General features: G+C 45.2%; 1 protein-coding gene across 1 annotated transcript in view; it reads right to left on the bottom strand.

The window, feature by feature from the left end:
* PKHD1 (PKHD1 ciliary IPT domain containing fibrocystin/polyductin) overlaps positions 1-19265 on the bottom strand; it is a 195801-nt gene that overhangs the window by 42029 nt on the left and 134507 nt on the right. Inside the window, exons 37-43 of the mRNA XM_056856811.1 lie at positions 18838-18963; positions 17444-17577; positions 12792-12904; positions 10006-10111; positions 9079-9213; positions 2480-2615; positions 1904-2150 (exon numbers count right to left, since the gene is read on the bottom strand). Of these exons, the coding sequence (XP_056712789.1) occupies positions 1904-2150; positions 2480-2615; positions 9079-9213; positions 10006-10111; positions 12792-12904; positions 17444-17577; positions 18838-18963 (997 nt within the window). The remainder of the gene's footprint in view (positions 1-1903; positions 2151-2479; positions 2616-9078; positions 9214-10005; positions 10112-12791; positions 12905-17443; positions 17578-18837; positions 18964-19265) is intronic.

Consider the following 19265-nt stretch of genomic DNA (forward strand, 5'->3'; position numbering starts at 1 on the left):
AGGGAGCCAACATGCCTTCTTTCCAAACAATGGCTCTGTTTTTATGCACTGTCAAGCTGGCACCAAAATAGAACTACTATATCGCTGGCATAATTGAGCGCTCCTGCATCCACAATTAGCACCATTTTAATTTGCCCTAAATAGCCAGTGATTTTCACTGTGCCCTAAATAGCCACCAATCTACCTCTCTTTAATGTTAATGGAGCAGAGGAGGGCATGAGCATTTGTAATTCGGAGGAGCCAAGGGAGTCGGCATGGATCATTAGCACAAGAGCACTTTCATTACCGAGGGAGGAGAGAGTCTCTCTAGGATCCGCTCTCGCCTTTATGCTAAAGAAGCCAGGAGGAGGCAAAAAAAGCCATAACGCAAAACAACAACAACTGGAGCCTCAAACCGTCAGAAGCCACTGAAAATTATAAAAACAAACCCAGATGATTGTCGAGCAACGCCGGATCGTTACACGTCAAGTCGCGACGAAAAAGCAAAAGGTTTCAGAAATGTGGCAGGACTCATAGACGGAACTCTATAGTCTGAGTGAGAAATTTACTCCACTAACTGTATCCACTGTTATGTAATTTAGCTCAAGCGCAGAGCGCAGAACTGTTGGGTGTGGATGGCCCACAAAGGATTTGCTAAACCAACCAACAGCTCCAAGAAGAATAAATATTAAGCCTCTTGTTTATGTTTACCATTAGCGTGCTTGTCCTAAGGGCCTGTATCTCTCCCCCGTTAAGACAAGCACTATCTTTAGCGCTAAGTGTTTTCTGTTTGGTATGTTTGTGCAGCGATCTCCTATAATTATCTATCTCCGGAAAATAAAACCCACAATTTCAAAAGCTGATTAAGAACAGTGCTGTTAGCGTGAGCGTCGTTCGACATTGAAAACTACCGCTTGGTTCATGGGAAGTTAACTGGCCGTTTTTGCCCAGCGGTCGTCTTCGGTGACCAAGCTACACATAGGGTAAGGGCACGGCACACAGAGAAAAGCTGTTTATGCCTTGTGTGAACCCAACAAGAAATACAGCGAGTATCGAGAGGGTAGATCTTCTCCTTTCCTGGAGAAGATTGGTGAGGCCTGAGTGTGTGGTCGAAGCTGGGCTACAGTTAGGGTTGCCAGCTTCAGGTTGGAAAATACCTGGAGATTGTGGGGGCAGAGCCTGAGGAGGGCGGGGTTTGGAGAGGGGAGGGACTTCAATGCCATACAGTCCAATGGCCAAAGCGGCTATTTTCTCCAGGGGAACTGATCTCTGTCGGCTGGACATCAGTTATAACAGCAGGAGATCTCCAACTAGTACCTGGAGGTTGGCAACCCTACACCCAACCTGCCGTGGAAAGGCAAAGGTTAGGAAAATCCATGTGAAACCCCCCCCCCTTTTTTTTTGGTCACACTACTGGAAAACCTCTTTTGGTTTTGCTTTCTTAGAATGCCTGCGAGAAGTCTGGGGCCTGGCCCTGGAGTTGCATCCTGTTTGAGGCATGGTTCCTGTGCATGGGTACAATTACAGTTCATTCAAACCATGTAAGAAGAAGAAGAGTTGGTTTTTATATGCCAAGTTTCTCTACCACTTAAAACAGGATCAAACCGGCTTACAATCACCTTCCCCTCCCCACAACATGCACCCTGTGAGGTAGGTGGGGCTGAGAGAGCTCTGAGAGAGCTGTGACTAGCCCAAGGTCACCCAGCTGGCTTCATGTGTAGGAGTGGGGAAACCAACCCGGTTCGTCAGATTAGCGTCTGCCACTCATGTGGAGGAGTGGGGAATCAAACCCAGTTTTCCAGATCAGAGTCCACTGCTCCAAACCACAGCTCTTAACCTCTACACCACTACACTAACTACCTTTTTTGAGGAAAGGTACATGAGCTGGTACCTTTCCTCAAAAAGGGTGTAATGGAATACTTACAGGCCAATGGACATGCGGTGAAAAATATTACTTCCGGAGCAAATGCTGCCCCTGGCTGTTTGACTGGCGTTGACGCTGGCCCTGCAGGAAGCTGGAAGCGTCTCCATAGAGGGGAGGAGGCGACTCCCCTCCTGTCCTGTGATGGATCCATCCAGATCTTCAAGAATGGCAGAATGAGGGGATGGGAACGATATCCAGTTTGGCGCATTTAAGAGGAGCACCTGTTTCGCTCTCACAGTAAACCCACCTGAGAAGAAACAGAGAAAAATACCATGAGAAAACCTGTCTCTTGCAGATTAACCCCCAGTGCTCAATCCCCCCACACATCCACTCCCACTTTCTGCCTCTACCCATAAATCCTGCCAGTTTTCACGCAGTTCCATTAGTGATCTGGCTTTGAATGTTAATTTTTAATTAGGAGGGGGTATTTTGCCTCAGGTTTTTAAAATATATATATTATCATCAAATTCTAAAGAAAAGGATGATACACAGGGGGAAAAATCAAATCACAAGCGCAGCCCCCTTCCCACACTCGATTTTTCCATATTTTGCTTCAATATTGAAAGCCTAACATACCTTGACCTCGCTGACAGCCAGAACAGGGGGCGATTGCTGTGCAGTTGAGAAGGTCAAAGTTCACAAAGGTTGCATCAGAAATCAATAGCTCACGCCTTTTGGGAGTTTTCAGCCCTGTAAACATACAGCTTCCATTCTGCAAAAAAAAAAAAAAAAAAAAAAAAAAAGAATAATGGGGAATACATTAAGAATTAGAGGGGCATTATGTTCTAGGGCAGGACTTTAAGCTCCTGGAAATAAACAGGCTTTAACACAATGGTGGGCCCGGGCTAGCCCGATCTCATCAGATCCCGGAAGCAAAGCAGGGTTGGCCATGGTTAGCACTTGGATGGGAGACCACCAAGGAAGTCCAGGGGCGCTGTGCAGATGTAGGCAACGGCAAACCACCTCTGAACATCTCTTGCCTTGAACACCCTACGGGGTCGCCATAAGTCAGTTGCAACTTGACTGCACTTTCCACCACTAGTACAATGGCACGATTGAAAGCCTCAATAGAAATGTGGCAAAACATGGAAATGGGAGACCACTAAGGAAGTCCAGGGGCGCTATGTGGAGGTAGACAATGGCAAACTACCTCTGGACCACCTCCATGGGTGGTAGAATCCATGACATCTCCAGTTAAAAAGACAAGTAGCTGGTGAGAGGGAAAACCTCTGCCCGAGACCTTGAAGAGCCACTGCCAGTGTGAGTAGAAAGAGGCTGTAGAGAGGCGAGCAATAGGGGAATGATTTTTTAATACCCTAGGTCACTTCCCTTGTTATCATAAAAAACAGATTCCGCCCTCTTTCTAAATGAGAGGGGCAGCATCACTTATTTAAACCTCAAGATTTGTTTCCATGGTTTTTTTGTTTTTTTTAATGTAAGGTGGTTCAGCCTAAAGATGCTTCAGGGGTTCTGATCTGCATTTCTCCCCAGATAAAATAGGGTAAAGGGTAAAGGTAGTCCCCTGTGCAAGCACCAGGTCATGACTGGCCCATGGGGTGACATCACATCACAACGTTTACTAGGCAGACTGTGTTTATGGGGGTGGTTTACCATTGCCTTCCCCAGTTGTCTGCACTTCACCCCCAGCAAGCTGGATACTCATTTCACTGACCTCGGAAGGATGGAAGGCTGAGTCAACTTTGAGCTGGCTACCTGAAACCGACTTTCGTTGGGATCAAACTCAGGTCGTGAGTGGAGCTTATGACTGCAGCTTACCACTCTGAGCCATGGGGCTCCTTTTAATTTATAATTATTTATATATTTAGATTTATTTTTTCATATATATATACATATACATACATACATATATATAAAATTTATATCCCACTATTCTCCCTGAACAGGGACCCAAAGCAGCTTTTCACATCGTTCTCTCTACCCCGCCTTAATCCTCACAAAAACAACCTTGGGAGGGGAGGGTAGGCTGCAAGGGTCCATATTCACTTGGTGAGCTTCCATGGCTGAGAGAGGGATTCAAATCTAGTCATCCCAGGTCCAATTCCTACACTCTAACCACTACGACACAACAGCCACAGAAACTTTGGCTTTGGGATAGGGACATAGTCCTTTGGCATAGGGACAGCAATAAGAACAATGTTGTGAATAAGGGAATGGCTGTGTCTTTTTAGAGCAACACGCAGCTACAAGTTTCTCATATAACAGGTTCTACAGTCATGGTGGTGGAAAGTGCTGTCAAGTCGCAGCTGACTTATAATGACCTCTCATGGAGTTTTCAAAGCAAGAGATGTTCAGACATGGTTTGCCATTGCCTGCCTCTGCGTAGCAACCCTTCATGGTCGATCATCCAAATACTCTGCTTAGCTTCTGAGATCTGAGGAGATCAGGCTAGCCTGAGCCATCCAAATCAGGGCAGAGGTGGTTTGCCACTGACTGCCTCTGCATAGCAAACCTGGGCTTCCTTGGTGGTCTCCCATCCAAGCACTAACCAGGGCCGATCCTGCTTAGCTTCTGAGATCTGAAGAGATAGGGCTGGCCTGGGCTATCCAGGCCAAGGTGACTACACTCATAAGGCTTTAAAACTCAAGGTACTACCAGCCTTCCTTAGTGGATTTAAGTGAAGCTTTTCCCGCTGATATAAAGAAGAAGAAGAAGGAGAATTGGTTTTTATATGCCGGCTTTCTCTACCACTTAAGGCTGACACAAACGGGATTACAATCATCTTCCCTTCCCCTCCCCACAACAAACACCCTGTGAGGTAGGTGGGGCTGAGAGAGCTCTAAGAGAACTGTGACTAGCCCAAGGTCACCCAGCTTGCTTCACGTGTAGGAGTGGGGAAACAAATCCAGTTCACCAGATTAGCTTCCGCCGCTCATGTGGAGGAGTGGGGAATTAAACCCTGTTCTCCAGATCAGAGTCCACCGCTCCAAACCACAGTTCTTAACCACTATACCACACTAGCTCCTTACTACTACCAGCCTTCCTTAGTGGATTTAAGTGAAGCTTTTCCCACTGACATCAATGGGTACTGGATTAATGCCAAGGAGCCAGGGTACAAAAGGATCGAAGTAACAATTAGTTTAGAGGCATCTCTTAAATTTTTTTTTAAAAAGGATGGCAGAGTGGAAGACTTTTGCTGCCTTGTTAAATTAATGTCATAACGTTTTTAATTGACGTTAAAGAGACATCGTTATTAAAGGACAGAATTACATAAATTAAGATGTAAATTATGACAAGAAGACTCTTTATCGTGAGATAATCAAAGATAATCACACCCCCGGGGAGCTGTGAGGAGCACGGCACAGTTGAGCGCCTGGAAATCTCTTAACAAGTGCAGGAAAAACTCCAGTGCTGAACATGCTGGAATGGAAATGCAAGAGACTTTATAATGTGTTTATTTAAAAACTAGGAGACGAAGTTTGAAATCGGTATCTCAAATTTAGCACACACAAATGCACATACACACCCCTCCTTGTTTTCCCACCTTACCCCCAACACACTCATCTTTCCAGGCTTATAAATTCCCTTCCTGTGGTTCCTCACATCCACCTCTCAAAAAACACAGAGTCCTTCCTGTCACTAGGCCGTATTGTCTCCGCCAAATCATACCCCTGATACTCATTCAGCCTTCCCCTGGTCCCCCTAAAGAAGAAACACAGTGTGGTATAGGGTTTAAGAGCAGTGGTTTGGAGCGGTGGAGTCTGATCTGTAGAACCGGGTTTGATTCCCCAGTCCTCCACATGAGTGGCATAGGCTAATCTGGTAAACCGGGTTGGTTTCCCCATTCCTACACATGAAGCCAGCTGGGTGACCTTGGGCTAGTCTCAGCTCTCTCAGCCCCACCTACCTCACAGGATGCCGGCTGGGGGGAGGGGAAGGTGATTGTAAGCCAGTTTGATTCTGCCTTAAGTGGTAGAGAAAGTCAGCATATAAAAACCAACTCCTCTTCTTTGTATAACACTGGTTGAACTTCTACAGCAGCACCCCCGGTAATTCTGCCTGAGATAAACACAAACCCTCCATGACTCTGGACCATGCTCCCTCCACGATTGTTACTCACAATTTCATAGGAATCAGATAAAAGTGGCTTTTACTCTGCTCCGCTCGCTAGAAGTGCTGTTGACAGGGAATCCAATACAATACAATGCACAGTTAACCATCAGCAGACACAGTTCCCTTCCACTTCAAAGCCACCGCTCTGAAGATGGATGGATAACCCGGCACTGTGCCACAGGGAAGCGTTTTCTGTTTTTAAGATTAGAGAACTGAGACAAAAAGATTAAAAATATTGCCAAAGAACTGCATATAAAATAATGAACGAGAAGAGAACTCAGAGAGTCTCTGGATGAGAATCGTCTTCCACTCCCTTCAATACAACCACTGTTCTCTTGAGTGTGTATATGTGTGTAAAGTGCAGTCAAGTCACAGCCAAATTATGGAGATGCCAGCAAGGCAAGTGAGAAGCAGAGGTGGTTTGTCATCGCCTTCCTCTGCAGAGTCTTCCTTGGTGGTCTCCCTTCCAAGTACTGACCCTGCTTAGCTTCTGAGATCAGAGGAGATCGGGCTATACCATGCCGCCTTCCCTTCCACTGTCCTCTTAGGCAGGTACTTTAGAAATGAACACATGAAGTTGCCTTATACTGAATCAGACCCAGGGTGCATCAAAGTCAGTATTCTCTACCAGCAGCAGCTCTCCAGGGTCTCAGGCAGGGTTCTTTCACATCACCTACTTGCCTCCTAAGGAGCCCCATGGCGCAGAGTGTTAAGCTGCAGTACTGCAGTCAAAAGCTCTGCTCATGACCTGAGTTCGATCCCAACGGAAGTCGGTTTCAGGTAGCCGGCTCAAGGTTGACTCAGCCTTCCATCCTTCCGAGGTCAGTAAAATGAGTACCCAGCTTGCTGGGGGTAAAGGGGAGATGACTGGGAAGGCACTGGCAAACCACCCTGCAAACAAAGTCTGCCTTGGAAACGTCGGGATGTGACGTCACCCCATGGGTCAGGAATGACCCGGTGCTTGCACAGGGGACCTTTACCTTTACTTGCCTCCTCCCTTTACCTGGAGATGCTGGGGATTGAACCAGGGACCTTCTGCATGCCAAACAGATGCTGTATCACTGAGCCACTTCTGCAATATATTGTCTCAGTAAACAAAACCAGCCCTAAATCTGTAAACGGTATATATAGGAACAAGTTTTCAAAGGGTATTATTGCTGTAAAACCCACAACCTGTACTTTGGTGAATATTCAGTGGTGATTAAAATAAGTGATGAGCACTTGAAACTGGTTCTTACCTAGATTCATGGGAGAAAACTCAGCTAAGTGCAGAACTTTCTATAGGTGGAAGTACTTTCCATCAGAGGAAGAGCCTCTTCCACTGGAGGAAGGCTCCACAGTTAGCTGAGAGGAATGGCTAGATATGAGCCACAGTCTTCTTCAAACTGGCTTCCTTTTCCACTAGGGTTTGCAGCTCCGGGTTGGGAAATACCTGGAGATTTTCGGGGCAGAGCCTGAGGAGGGCGGGGTTTGGGGAGGGGAGGGACATCAATGCCATAGAGTCCAATTGCCAAAGCGATATCCTAATGGCCGCTGTGAGGATGCCGCCAACATTTTAAAGTGATTTGAAAATGCCATAAGCAAGGCACTCTTGTCTACCCCAAACATGTAGGGTTGCCAGGTCTTTCTTTTTCATTGTTGGGAGGTTTTTGGGGTGGAGCCTAAGGAGGGAGGGGTCTGGGGAGGGGAAAGGAGGGACTTCAATGCCATAGAGTCCACTTGCCAAAGTGGCCATTTTCTCCAGGGGAACTGATCTCTGTTGCCTGGAGATCAGTTGTAATAGCAGGAGATCTCCAGTTAGTACCTGGAGGTTGGCAACCCTATTTTCCACATCAGTGGTTTGGGTCAGAAGAAACATCTTCGTGCTTCAAACAAAATAGCTCATCTCTCAGTGAGCACAAGATGTGCATTTCTTTGTGGTAAAAACGTGCCCTCTGGCCTTTGTTTTTATCACTGGGAATGAGGGATTTACTCTGCTAGCATTGGTCTTAAATTGCTAAGATTCCAACGAACAGTCTCTCTCCAGTTTTTGCCCCATCCACTCCCCTTTCTCTTTTCTTACTGCTGCTGATTATTATCAGTCTGTCAGTCTGAGAGAGACCCTCTTTTACGGTATCACAATCCCCTTCTTACATCAATCTTTACCATATAGGTTGGAGGAATTTCTAGAGCATCATTTGACATGGTGACATCACTTCTGGGTCTTTACCCAGAAATGATGTCACTGGGTCATGTGACCTTCCCCTCCCCATGCCCCACTCCCAATAGCTCTTTGGATTACCAGCTGCAGGCCTGGCAACCCTAGGGGTCATGTATAGGGTTGCCAGGTCCCTCTTCGCCACAGGTGGGAGGTTTTCGAGGTGGAACCTGAAGAGGCATGGAGCAGAAATTTATTTTATTTTTATTTTTCTATAAATTTTTATTAGTTTTAACCAAAAAAGAAAACATAACAAATTGCAAATTACATAAACAAGTAACTAAAAAAAAAAAGTGGGTAAGGTGGGTGGTGGGTGCACGGGCACTGTTTATTTTACGATATTATAGTAGAAGATGAAAAATTGTAGTTTAAGTGCTCTTTTTGTAATTTTTGTATTTTTTGTATTTATTTATTTTTGAGCAGAAATTTCTTGAAGAGGAATTTTTGAGGACGTAGCAGAAATTTCTTGAAACCTCCCTGATTAGAGATGTTCTCAACTGAGCAGGTTCTCCCTGCCCCTCTCTTATACCTTGGTACATGAGCCCTTGATCCCTAGGGTTGCCAACCTCTAGGTACTAGCTGGAGATCTCCTGCTATTAAAACTGATCTCCAGCCGACAGAGATCAGTTCACCGGGAGAAAATGGCTGCTCTGGCAGTTGGACTCTATGGCACTGAAGTCCTTCCCCACCTCAAACCCCACCCTCCTCAGGCTCCACCTCGAAAACCTCTCACCGCAACCCCATGCATGAGCTCCAGGGTTGCCAGGCCTGCAGCTGGTAATCCAAAGAGCTATTGAGGGGGTGGGCAGTCTTCCGCAATCTTCATCACCGTTTCTTTGAAAGAAAGCCTCCAAAAGACAAAGGGATTGGTCGGGTGGGGGGAAAACAGGCATGAGTTCGTTCTTACCATTCCACGCAAGTGGCCAAGGAACAAGCTGTTGGCCACCGAGGTGTTTCCAAGACTTTCAACAATGTCTACTCCAAAATCACGGCAGGCACAGATGAGGAAAGCCCGAAGCTGCAGGTTGCTGCTGCTCATAATCTGTTATAATACAATATTATAAAAGAAAGCAACAGGTGAAGAGAGTAAATGGATGCTTGTTCTACATCTGGGGTCCCCAACCTTATGCACCCTACAGACACCTTTCGAATTCTGACACAGTGTGGTGGGCGCAGCCACAAAATAGCTGCCACAGGAGTTGGAGCCAGTCATAAAATGGCTGCCGCAGCTTACCTTTACTGCTGTGGCGGCAGCTGCTGCCAACGTTTTTTAAAAAAAATCTGCATGTCCAAGCAGATCTCCAACGGCCTACCAGAGGTTTGCTGGGCAGACAGTTCCCCTGGAGAAAATGGCCGCTTTGGCAATTGGGCTCCATGGCACTGAAGTCCCTCCCCTTCCCAAACCCTGCCCTCCTCAGGCTCCGCCCCAAAAATCTCCTGGTATTTCCCAACCCGGAATTTGCAATCCTACGGAATTGTCAATTATCACATCAGAAAGCTTCTACTCTTCTTGAATATTTCAAAGAATTGTGTTTGATTTCACAGCATTTATGGTCCTTCCAAAAGGACTGTTGTTCGGGCCTGAACACAATGAGTAAATACCGGGCTATAAATTGCATGCTTTAAAATCTGGGCTCCAGTATATGGAAAATTAGTGACAGCCACAGGGGATTAAAATAGATAGATAGATAGATAGATAGATAGAGAGAGAGAGAGAGAGAGAGAGAGAGAGAGAGAGAGAGAGAGAGAGAGAGAGAGAGAGAGATATGGTGGGTGGGTGGATGGATGGATGGATGGATGGATGGATGGATGCAAGAAATTATGGCTACTTTACCTGAACCCCTCCTTGACACTGCCAGGCTGTGAAGGACTGAAATACAACAAGGAAGGTACTGTTTGCCCTTTGGGGGTGATATTCAGGATACAGCAGGAGTCCATATCTGTATAGATTGAAATAACAAACATGGTAATAAGCAGGGAAATATATTAGACACTCCAGACTAAATTTAGCATTTTATAACATCTGTAACAACACATTGAGGGCCAAACAAAATGCAACAGCATCTTCATGGCCACCACAGGGACACCACACCACCATTTTAAAGTGATTTTTAAAACCCGAAATGGCCCAATTGGGTGCACATCATGGTGGTCTGAGGCGCTCTTGTTCCCCCAACAAATGCTTTCTCTAGTGCTGAAATGCCCACCCCCGCGCCCCCGGCAGCTCTTTCAGCACTTGAAAAGGCATGTGGGTAGGGTTGCCAAGCTCCAGGTACTAGCTGGAGATCTCCTACTATTACCATTGATCAGTTGATATGTTACATGAATTAGGAGTACTCACTACAAATTTCACTTTACAAATCTGCTCCTGTAGAACAATCACCTGGAATGTTAATCACAGATCATTACCCTCGAAAGTAATAAATGGAAGCTTAGCTCGGATCAAACAAAGGTACTGCTGGGCAAGAATACAGCTAGCCGGGGAGTGAAGTTTGAGGCAGAGAGAACATCAGCATAAAGGGAGTATGGTTATGATTGCCAACCTCCAGGTACTAACTGGAGATCTCCTGCTATTACAACTGATCTCCAGCTGACAGAGATCATTTCACCTGGAGAAAATGGCTGCTTTGGCAATTGGGCTCTATGGCATTGAAGCCCCTCCCCAAACCCTGCCCTCCTCAGCCTCTGTCCCAAAATATCCCGCCAGTGGCAAAGAGGGAACTGGAAACCCTACATGTGGGAGGTGGACAAGAGTTAGGGATGCCAACCTCCAGGCCAACCGACCAGCTCTCAGAGATAGATAGGAGTCTTGTAGGTCGGCTGGTCAACAACGGAGGTCTTTGGACCCTTCTGAACGTATTTACTTATCACGTCAAGACGAAAGCAACTGAAGAAGCAACTTAAATTGTGAAACGCACACAAATCCGGAAGTGTCGTTTTGGATTATTGGATTTATTGAACTGTGGACTTGGACTTTGATTTGTTTTGGATACGGGACCCTGTGGATTTCCTTTTGGAATTTGTGCTGACTGGTGGAGCAACCAGGTACTTGGACTTTCTATTTTTGAACTATTGGACGATTGGACTCCTTTTGTTTTGTAACCTCTGGGGAAACCGTTTAGGAAAGTATTTTACTTACCTTAGTCTGTTTATACTTTGACTATATTTCTTTGACTTCATTATTGCTTATTTGTCTTGTGTTTGATATTTGAGCCTTGGTGCTGTATTTTCCTTCAACCTCCAGGTGCTAGCTGGAGATCTCCTGCTATTACAAATGATCTCCAGCCGATAGATATCAGTTCCCCTAGAGAAAATGGCCGCTTTGGCAATTGGACTCTATGGCATTGAAGTCCCTCCCCCTCCTTAAACCCTCCCCTCCTCAGGCTATGCCCCAAAAACCTCCTGAAGAGGGACCTGGCAACCCTAACAAGAGTGCCTCGCTTATGGCATTTTCAAATCACTTTAAAATGGCAGCAGCATCCTCATGGCAGCCATGAGGATATCATCACATTCTAGCTTGGCCCTGTGATTTAGTCATTCCAAGATACACACTGAAGATCCTGGCATATAGGAGCGGGCAGCATGTTACGGAACAGGCTGCTACAAAATAATAGGCCCTATATTGATAAGTGCCAGTCGAAGCCGGGCAGTTCTGTTTTTCTTTCTACACAGAGGTACTCTGGGGATGGAGAGTTCAATAGATGCATTTGACCCCATCACAGTAGATGAAATTACCCCATGCTTGTGAAAGAAAGCACAAAAAGCAGCCGATATTCAGGAAACTAGACAGTAATCCAGGCCAAAAAAGAAAAAGAAAGAACCTTCTAAAACCTTTCAACATTTCCTTTGCACGGTACTTGACCATTAAGAGGGATTCCAATCCATGGCTTTTCTACCAGATTTATGTTCTGAGCTTCGGGGGGGGGGGGGTGCTGTATTTGACCTGGGTCTGTGTGTAATCACACAAGTCTCACAAAAATAATGTCCAAGCATTTGAACCATTAAATGTGTCCAAAGGTCTGATACGGCACTTTCCTTCATACGACTTAATTTTAATCATATTACTTAATCTGTTTGATAAAGGCAATGTTGACAAATTCATATATGTATATACAATTCATATATGTATATACAAATAAATTTATGATCTTATTTAGATGACAGCATGCCAAGCTCTACATTCAAAACATGTATTTTATCCCCCTAAAAAAAGCATGCTTAAAGGCTCAGTCAGATTGTATCCAGTATTGAAATATATATGCAGATTCCACATCTCTGGAATTAAACGTAGCAGCTGTTTAATAGAGGAGAATACTAGACAATGCTTTGGAAGGGAGAAGAAGAATATATGTAATTGAAATTGAAATGAATCCTATTTACACAGTCTATGAGAAATGGACCATGGCATATCAATATGTTTTCATCCTGCTGGGGGGGGGGGGGGAGAGATCCTATTAAACATCAGAGAAAACATTAAACACAGTCTTTTCTAATTGGCTGTTGCAGATAGCATTTATATTGGGGAGAGCAAAAGAAGTGTATCTCTGTGTGTGCGCGCACACGAAAAAGGGAGAGACAGAAAGGAAATCAGAATGTAATCAAAGGGGGATATAAAATTACCTTGTGCAGGATTGTGCCACATTCCTGCTGAAGGACAAGACCGGTGCCTGCGATGGTCCTGTCGGGGAGAGGTGAAAGAAATAGCCGTGTCCAGAAGCACACACAGTGTTACCCTGCAGTGAAGAATATGGTATTAGTTAATCTGCCCTGTTCCTACTAAGGTTTCAGGGTATGGAAGAATTCATAGATAAAAATATTTGTGTCGGGGCTTTTTATTGTATTGCAACAATAAAAGAGGGGAAAGAACCCTAAAAACTCCAGAATTAAGTACCCTAAGGTCAAGAACAAACATACGCAAGGGTCAAAATTAATACTAAGTGCAAATGATCTTCTGAAATTATATTTCTGTCCCCCATTTAACCTCTGTTTAAACCATTACGTGTCACTTCTATCAGCCTTCAGAATGGAGAAAGTTTCATCCAACAATTTATTGCTCAATAAATAATTATTATTTCAGTATGATGCACCTCATAATAATACAGTATAAGGAGTCTCATATGGTTCCCAGCTTCTGATGTTCTCCTGTGGACCCAAGTATGAAAAAATGAGAAAAAGATCGTCCCCATTCTTTTGGAGTTCCAATTTAAGAATTAAGGCTCTCCTCCTTATCGGGGTGGTCTATATGACGTGAATTCTTGGAATTTAAAGACTCCTCGGTCATAATGGCATATTAAAAAGACGTTTCAATATCTTATTTCACAAAGCAGGGTTTGGTGGACTTCTTACTCTTACTCACCTGAAATTATATATAATGAATTTATTACAGACAAAAATCAATAACTTTGTATACGGCCCTACTATAGCCTCTATATTTCTATTAAAAATATAAACGTAAAACACAAATAGACACAAAATTACAACCAAACAATTAGACCAACACTAAGACCAAACAGCATGTTTCGGCCATGTGGCCTTCTTCAGTGGTCCACGTTTTGTTTGTTTGTTTTACCTTAGGGTACTTAATTCTTTTTATTGTATTAACATTCATATCAATCTACTTTGTGAAATCCAGAGAGGTGCAGATACTTTCTGTTTCACTATAGAAGCTGAAAGACTCAGACTTCTACCTTATCAAATGTTACATAGGGGGCCACAATGAGCACACACACATTCCTTGCCCTGTAGGGCACTTGCGAGTAGAGTTGTAGGCCTGGCCTGGTAACCAGGCGGAGAGGGGTTGGGTCAGCGGAGTGACATGGGGGTGCCTGTCAGTCGACGGTGTGATATCACTTCTGGGGAAATCACACCTCTTTGGTGGTGGTAAGCACCAACACATCACAGCTGACTTATGGCGATCCCTTGGGGTTTTCAAGGCAAGAGGCATCCAAAGTTGGTTTGCCATTGCCCGCCTCTGCATAGTGACCTTGGACTTCCTTGGTGGTCAGTCTCCCGTCCAAGTACTAACCAGGGCTGACCCTGCCTAGCTTCCAAGATCTAATGAGATCGGGCTAGCCTGAACCATCCAGGTCAGGGGTCACCCCTCTCTAGGAATTGGCTGAAACTCAATGGTTTTACCATATGGTTTTACCATAGAGTTTTAATCAATTCCTAGAGAAGAGTCATCACTTCTGGGGAAACCCACATCACATCATTGGCCAATGGCCATTTTTAAAATTTTATTTTTCTCCTGCTGCCTCTCTGAGTGGCTGCAGGAAATTTAATGTGAAAAATCTCCCAAGAATCCATTCACAAAAAGTTCTATTTTGGACAAATTTGCTGCAAAAGGTATTTTTTAAAAAACCCACTAATGTATTATTATGTGCATTAGCATTGCGAAGTACTCATGTAACTCCTAAACAACAACAAGAAAACACCCTTTTGCCTTGGTTGGAGTGGGGGGGGCAGTCTTTTGTTGGTTTGCTGACATGGGATGATCCCTGATTCTCGGGTGAAACTACCATAGTGGAGAACTCCATGAAGAGTTGAGGGGGGGTCCCCTCCTTGGAGATCTTCAGGAGTCGCTTCAAAGCCTGACTGTTTGCCAGGGCTTTTGAGGGGGTTTGAATTGGCAGGCATCTGTTAAGGGCGGGGGATTTGGGGTTTGCTATTTCATTTTTGGTTTTAGCAGGGGATCTTTTAACCCTTATTGTAAGTCACCTCGAACCACGAGGAAAGGCGGGATGTAAATGTTTTGATGGGTTAATTAATTAATCAAATCAGCAACAACAAAATCCCACCAGGACAACAATCTCAAGTGAAGATCAAACCCTCAAGAATTATGGCACGTTGAATGAACCCTGGGAGAATCTGAACAGGAAATGATTTATTCACAGTGGGAAGGACCCGGTGCCCAGACCTTTGCCACTACCAATTCATAGATGAAATCTGAACCAGATGTGTCGATGCCCGAAGGTGGGCCAGCGGTGTCACTCGAAGTGTTTGCCGAGGGTGAATATTTGTCCGCTGGGACCGGAGGCAAGACCACCAACTCGCTTCCCGGAGGTCACCGGAGAGCTTTAAGAAGGTAATGACTGTTCATTACTCGTGACCCAAATCAAAGGCGAGGCGGTGACCTAGAAGGGAGAGACTCCCTCTCCCGTTTCCAGTCTTCTGACCTATCCAATTTTCCCACTGTCGTGGTGTCTGACATTTGTCACATGGGTCACAAAACAAAGAGATAAGAAGAGTGCCTGGAGCACAAGCTTAGGCACCTTGTTACAGAAATGCAGCTTTTCAGACCCGGCTGCCTAGAGCAGAGTTAAAGCTAAGCTTCTGTAGTCACGTCACATTATTTCACTGGATTTTTTTTTTTAACCTGGGATTCTGGCACTGCACCGATTTGCAGTTCTACAAATGATTTGCAAAGGGTGGGGGGATTCTGAATATTTATGCAGACATCTAGTAGTCCAAGAACAGAGGCTTTAGGCAAGCAGGGAATTCAGAGTGGAAATCTATTCTCTGGGGAACTGTTTTCTAAGGCTATCCCTGCGGCTAAAATTCCAGAGAGAAATTAATTGCTGTTGGACAGAAGTATCCGATGGTAAAGGAGGACAGTCAAATGACCTTTTAAGTGACTCAAGATCCACGTATTTTGTTAGTGCAAAGTTAAATCTAAAGAACTCTCCTCCTTGCTTACTTCCTCTTCTCCATGGGCTCTTGGAAGAGACTGATTTTCTGGACCCATTTGCAATCCGGCGTCTGTCCGGGGTTTGGATCAGAGACTTCTCTGGTCTCCTTGGTCGATGACCTCTACCGAGAACTAGACGGGGGCGGGGGAGGGGGGAGTGTGACCCTACTAGTTCTGCTGGATCTTTCAGCGGCCTTCGATACTATTGACAAGAAAATTGTATTGAGCCCCCTCACTTTCAAGCTTTAGGAGGCAGTTGGAGATTTGCATTTGGTTAAGTCTAGTAGCAGTTTTAAGTAGTGATTTTAATTTTTTTGTTTTTTTTTGTTTTTGATGTATTTTATTTGATGTGTTTTTATCTATGTTCATAAGCTGTCTTGAGCTCAGCAAGGAAGGTGACTAATAACTGTTATGATGATGATGATGATGAGGAGGAGGAGGAGGAGGAGGAGGGAGGTAGTGTGGGGGAGGTAGTTGTGAAATTCCTGCATTGGGCAGGGGGTTGGACTAGATGACCCTGGTGGTCCCTTCCAACTCTATGATTCGATGAGGAGGAGGAGGAGGATAATTCTCTTGTCTACATTCAGCTGTAAACAGCTTGAAGCAAAACACCACAGGCCGACTCAAGCCTTTATTCAAAGCAACATATCGCCGCCACCTCCAAAGCATTTATTTATTAATTCCTTTATTTGTTTAGTGTAATCATATCCTGCCTCTCCAGGTAACCTGCTTGAAACCACTAGCAAAAGAAATAAGAACATAAGATGAAAACTAGGGGTCTGCATTCGGCTATAGCCGAACAACAACAAAAAAAAACCATGAAAAATAACTTTTCGGTAATTTTGGGGGGGGGGGCAGGAGTTACTAGCAGAAAAAGTGGCAGCAATTAAAGGCAGTCCAGAAAACAGATCCCTTAATAATTCCATTTTCCCTCCCGCCTCTTCTCCTCCCTCCCCCTTTACTTTTCTGAGTCAGAAGAAGAAGAGTTGGTTTTTATATCCTGATTTTTGTCTACCTTTAAGGAGTCTCAAAACAGTTTCCTTCCCCTCCCCAAAACAGACGGCTTGTGAGGTAGGTGGGGCTGAGAGAGCTCTAAGAGACCTGTGACTAGTCCAAGGTCACCCAGCAGGCTTCATGCGAAGGAGTGGGGAAACAAATCCAGTTCGCCAGATTAGCGTCCGCTGCTCATGTGGAGGAGTTGAGAATCAAACACGGTTCTCCAGAGTAGGATCCACCGCTCTTAACCACTACACCATGCTGACTTATAACTCAGGCATATAACTAAGATGGCAGAACTTTATTGATTGTGAAATTATTTTGAATTTTGTGCAAGTATTGCCTTGTAAAGTCAAATGTCCCCTAAGGATGTCGGCTTTAAACACTGGGTTTTACAGAAAGATTTTAAAAATAAATTTGGGGTTATTTTTGCAACCTTGGATTATTTTATTCTGTCCCACATGCCCCCCCTTTTTTGTTTGTTAATATCAATGCAATCAGCACTTCTAAGATTCAATGTTGTCAGTTCAGCACCTGGCATCTCAAATCTCCTTTTGCTTTTTGACTCGCGCAAGGGCGTTATCCTTACCTCTATCACATTATCAGGAGCCTGGATGTAGATCCCAGCGGGTGAAAAGGTTTCAATATTGGACAGCCCATCAGTTCCAGAAAGTCCAATAATTGTATTGCTCTTTAATTGGTTCTTTTGATCCGGCCGCTCTCCTAAAAGAAAAACACACACAAAAAGAAACAACTTAATAAGCCATCACAGAGGCAGGCCAAATATCGATTGCACATTACTCTCCGTTCATCCTCCATTAGTTGGTTGCCATTCATGAACCCGGAGACAACAGCAATTCATTGGTGGTTTGCATATTGATTTGAAAGCACGGGCAAGAATAACTGTAGGAAGTTATAGTGGGAGGCAGTATGTGATCAGAGCAGTAATATGTCAGAAGAAGTCCTATAGTGACTCCCACTATGGAAAGAGGCCTCCAACTGGCAGCCCTAGCGCCCCCCACTGGGCTGCTTGGGGCTCACCCAGGGATCTGGCCAGCCAGCCACTCAGGGTATGCTCAGACTGTGGCTCAAACATGAACACATGAAGCTGCCTTATACTGAATCAGACCCCTGGTCCATCAGAGTCAGTATTGTCTGCTCAGACCAGCAGCAGCTCTCCAGGGTCTCAGGCAGAGGTCTTTTCCATCACCTATTTGCCTAGTCCCTTTCATTGGAGATGGTGGGGCTTGAACCTGGGACCTTCTGCATGCCAAGCAGATGCTCTACCACTGAGCCACAGCATACCCAGGCTGGCTGGTAGGAGTGGGTACCCAGGCCAGCTTCCCTAGGGTGCCAAAAGTCCATGGCCTGGTGTAGGCTGCTTTTTACTTACATTCCTAACATTTTTATAAGAATTCTTCTTCAAAAGGACCGCCACTATTTCATTATGCAATCTTTTATTTTATTTTTTTTGCTGTCAAGTCACAGTTGACTTATGGCGATGCCCTGGTGGGATTATCAAGGCAAGAGACGTTGGGATGTGGTTTGCCATTGCCTCCCTCTGTGTCACGATAGGGTTGCCAGGTCCCTCTTCACCACCGGCGGGAGGTTTTTGGGGCGGAGTGTGAGGAGGACAGGGTTTGGGGAGGGGAGGGACTTCAATGCCATAGAGTCCAATTGCCAAAGCAGCCATTTTCTCCAGGCGTACTGATCTCTGTCGGCTGGAGATCAGTTGTGATAGCAGGAGATCTCCAGCTAGTACCTGGAGGTTGGCAACCCTATGACCCTGGTATTCCTTGGAGGTCTCCCATCCAAATACTATCCAGGGCCAGGGCTGAGAGTGTGTGACTGGCCCAAGGTCACCCAGCAAGTTTCCATGTGGGGATTCGAACCGGGGTTTCCCAGGTCCTTGTCCAGCACCTGGCTCTCTGCAATCTTTAATACCCAGATCAAAATCAAATGCCTTTGTTTCGGTTCACTTACCCACATGAAGTCCATGGCCCATGATGTTGTATAAAATGTTATTTTCCACCCTAAGATGTGACACCCCAGAAAGGCTAATTCCCCGCGCAAATGAATCCAACACAACGCAGTTCCGAATGTAAGAGTCTAGAAGGGAGGAGGAAAAGGAGAGGACACTATATGAAAAACAAGGTAAGTGTTATAAGTAAATTTTAAAGTTATATTTATATCCCACTTTTCTCTCTGATTGGGGACTCCAAGCGGCTTTTCACATCGTTCCCCCCTTCCTCCACCTAATCCTCACGACGACAACATTGTGAAAGGTAGGTTAGGTTGAGAGATTGTGATGGGCCCAAGGCTACCTGGCAGGCTTCCGTGGCAGGATGTGGGATTCAGAGTCCCAGAGTCGGTGGGGCACGGTGGTTAAAAGCGGCGGAAAAAAGGAGGGA

The sequence above is a fragment of the Euleptes europaea genome, chromosome 10, assembly GCF_029931775.1.
Source record: "Euleptes europaea isolate rEulEur1 chromosome 10, rEulEur1.hap1, whole genome shotgun sequence".
NCBI classification, from domain to species: Eukaryota; Metazoa; Chordata; class Lepidosauria; order Squamata; family Sphaerodactylidae; genus Euleptes; species Euleptes europaea.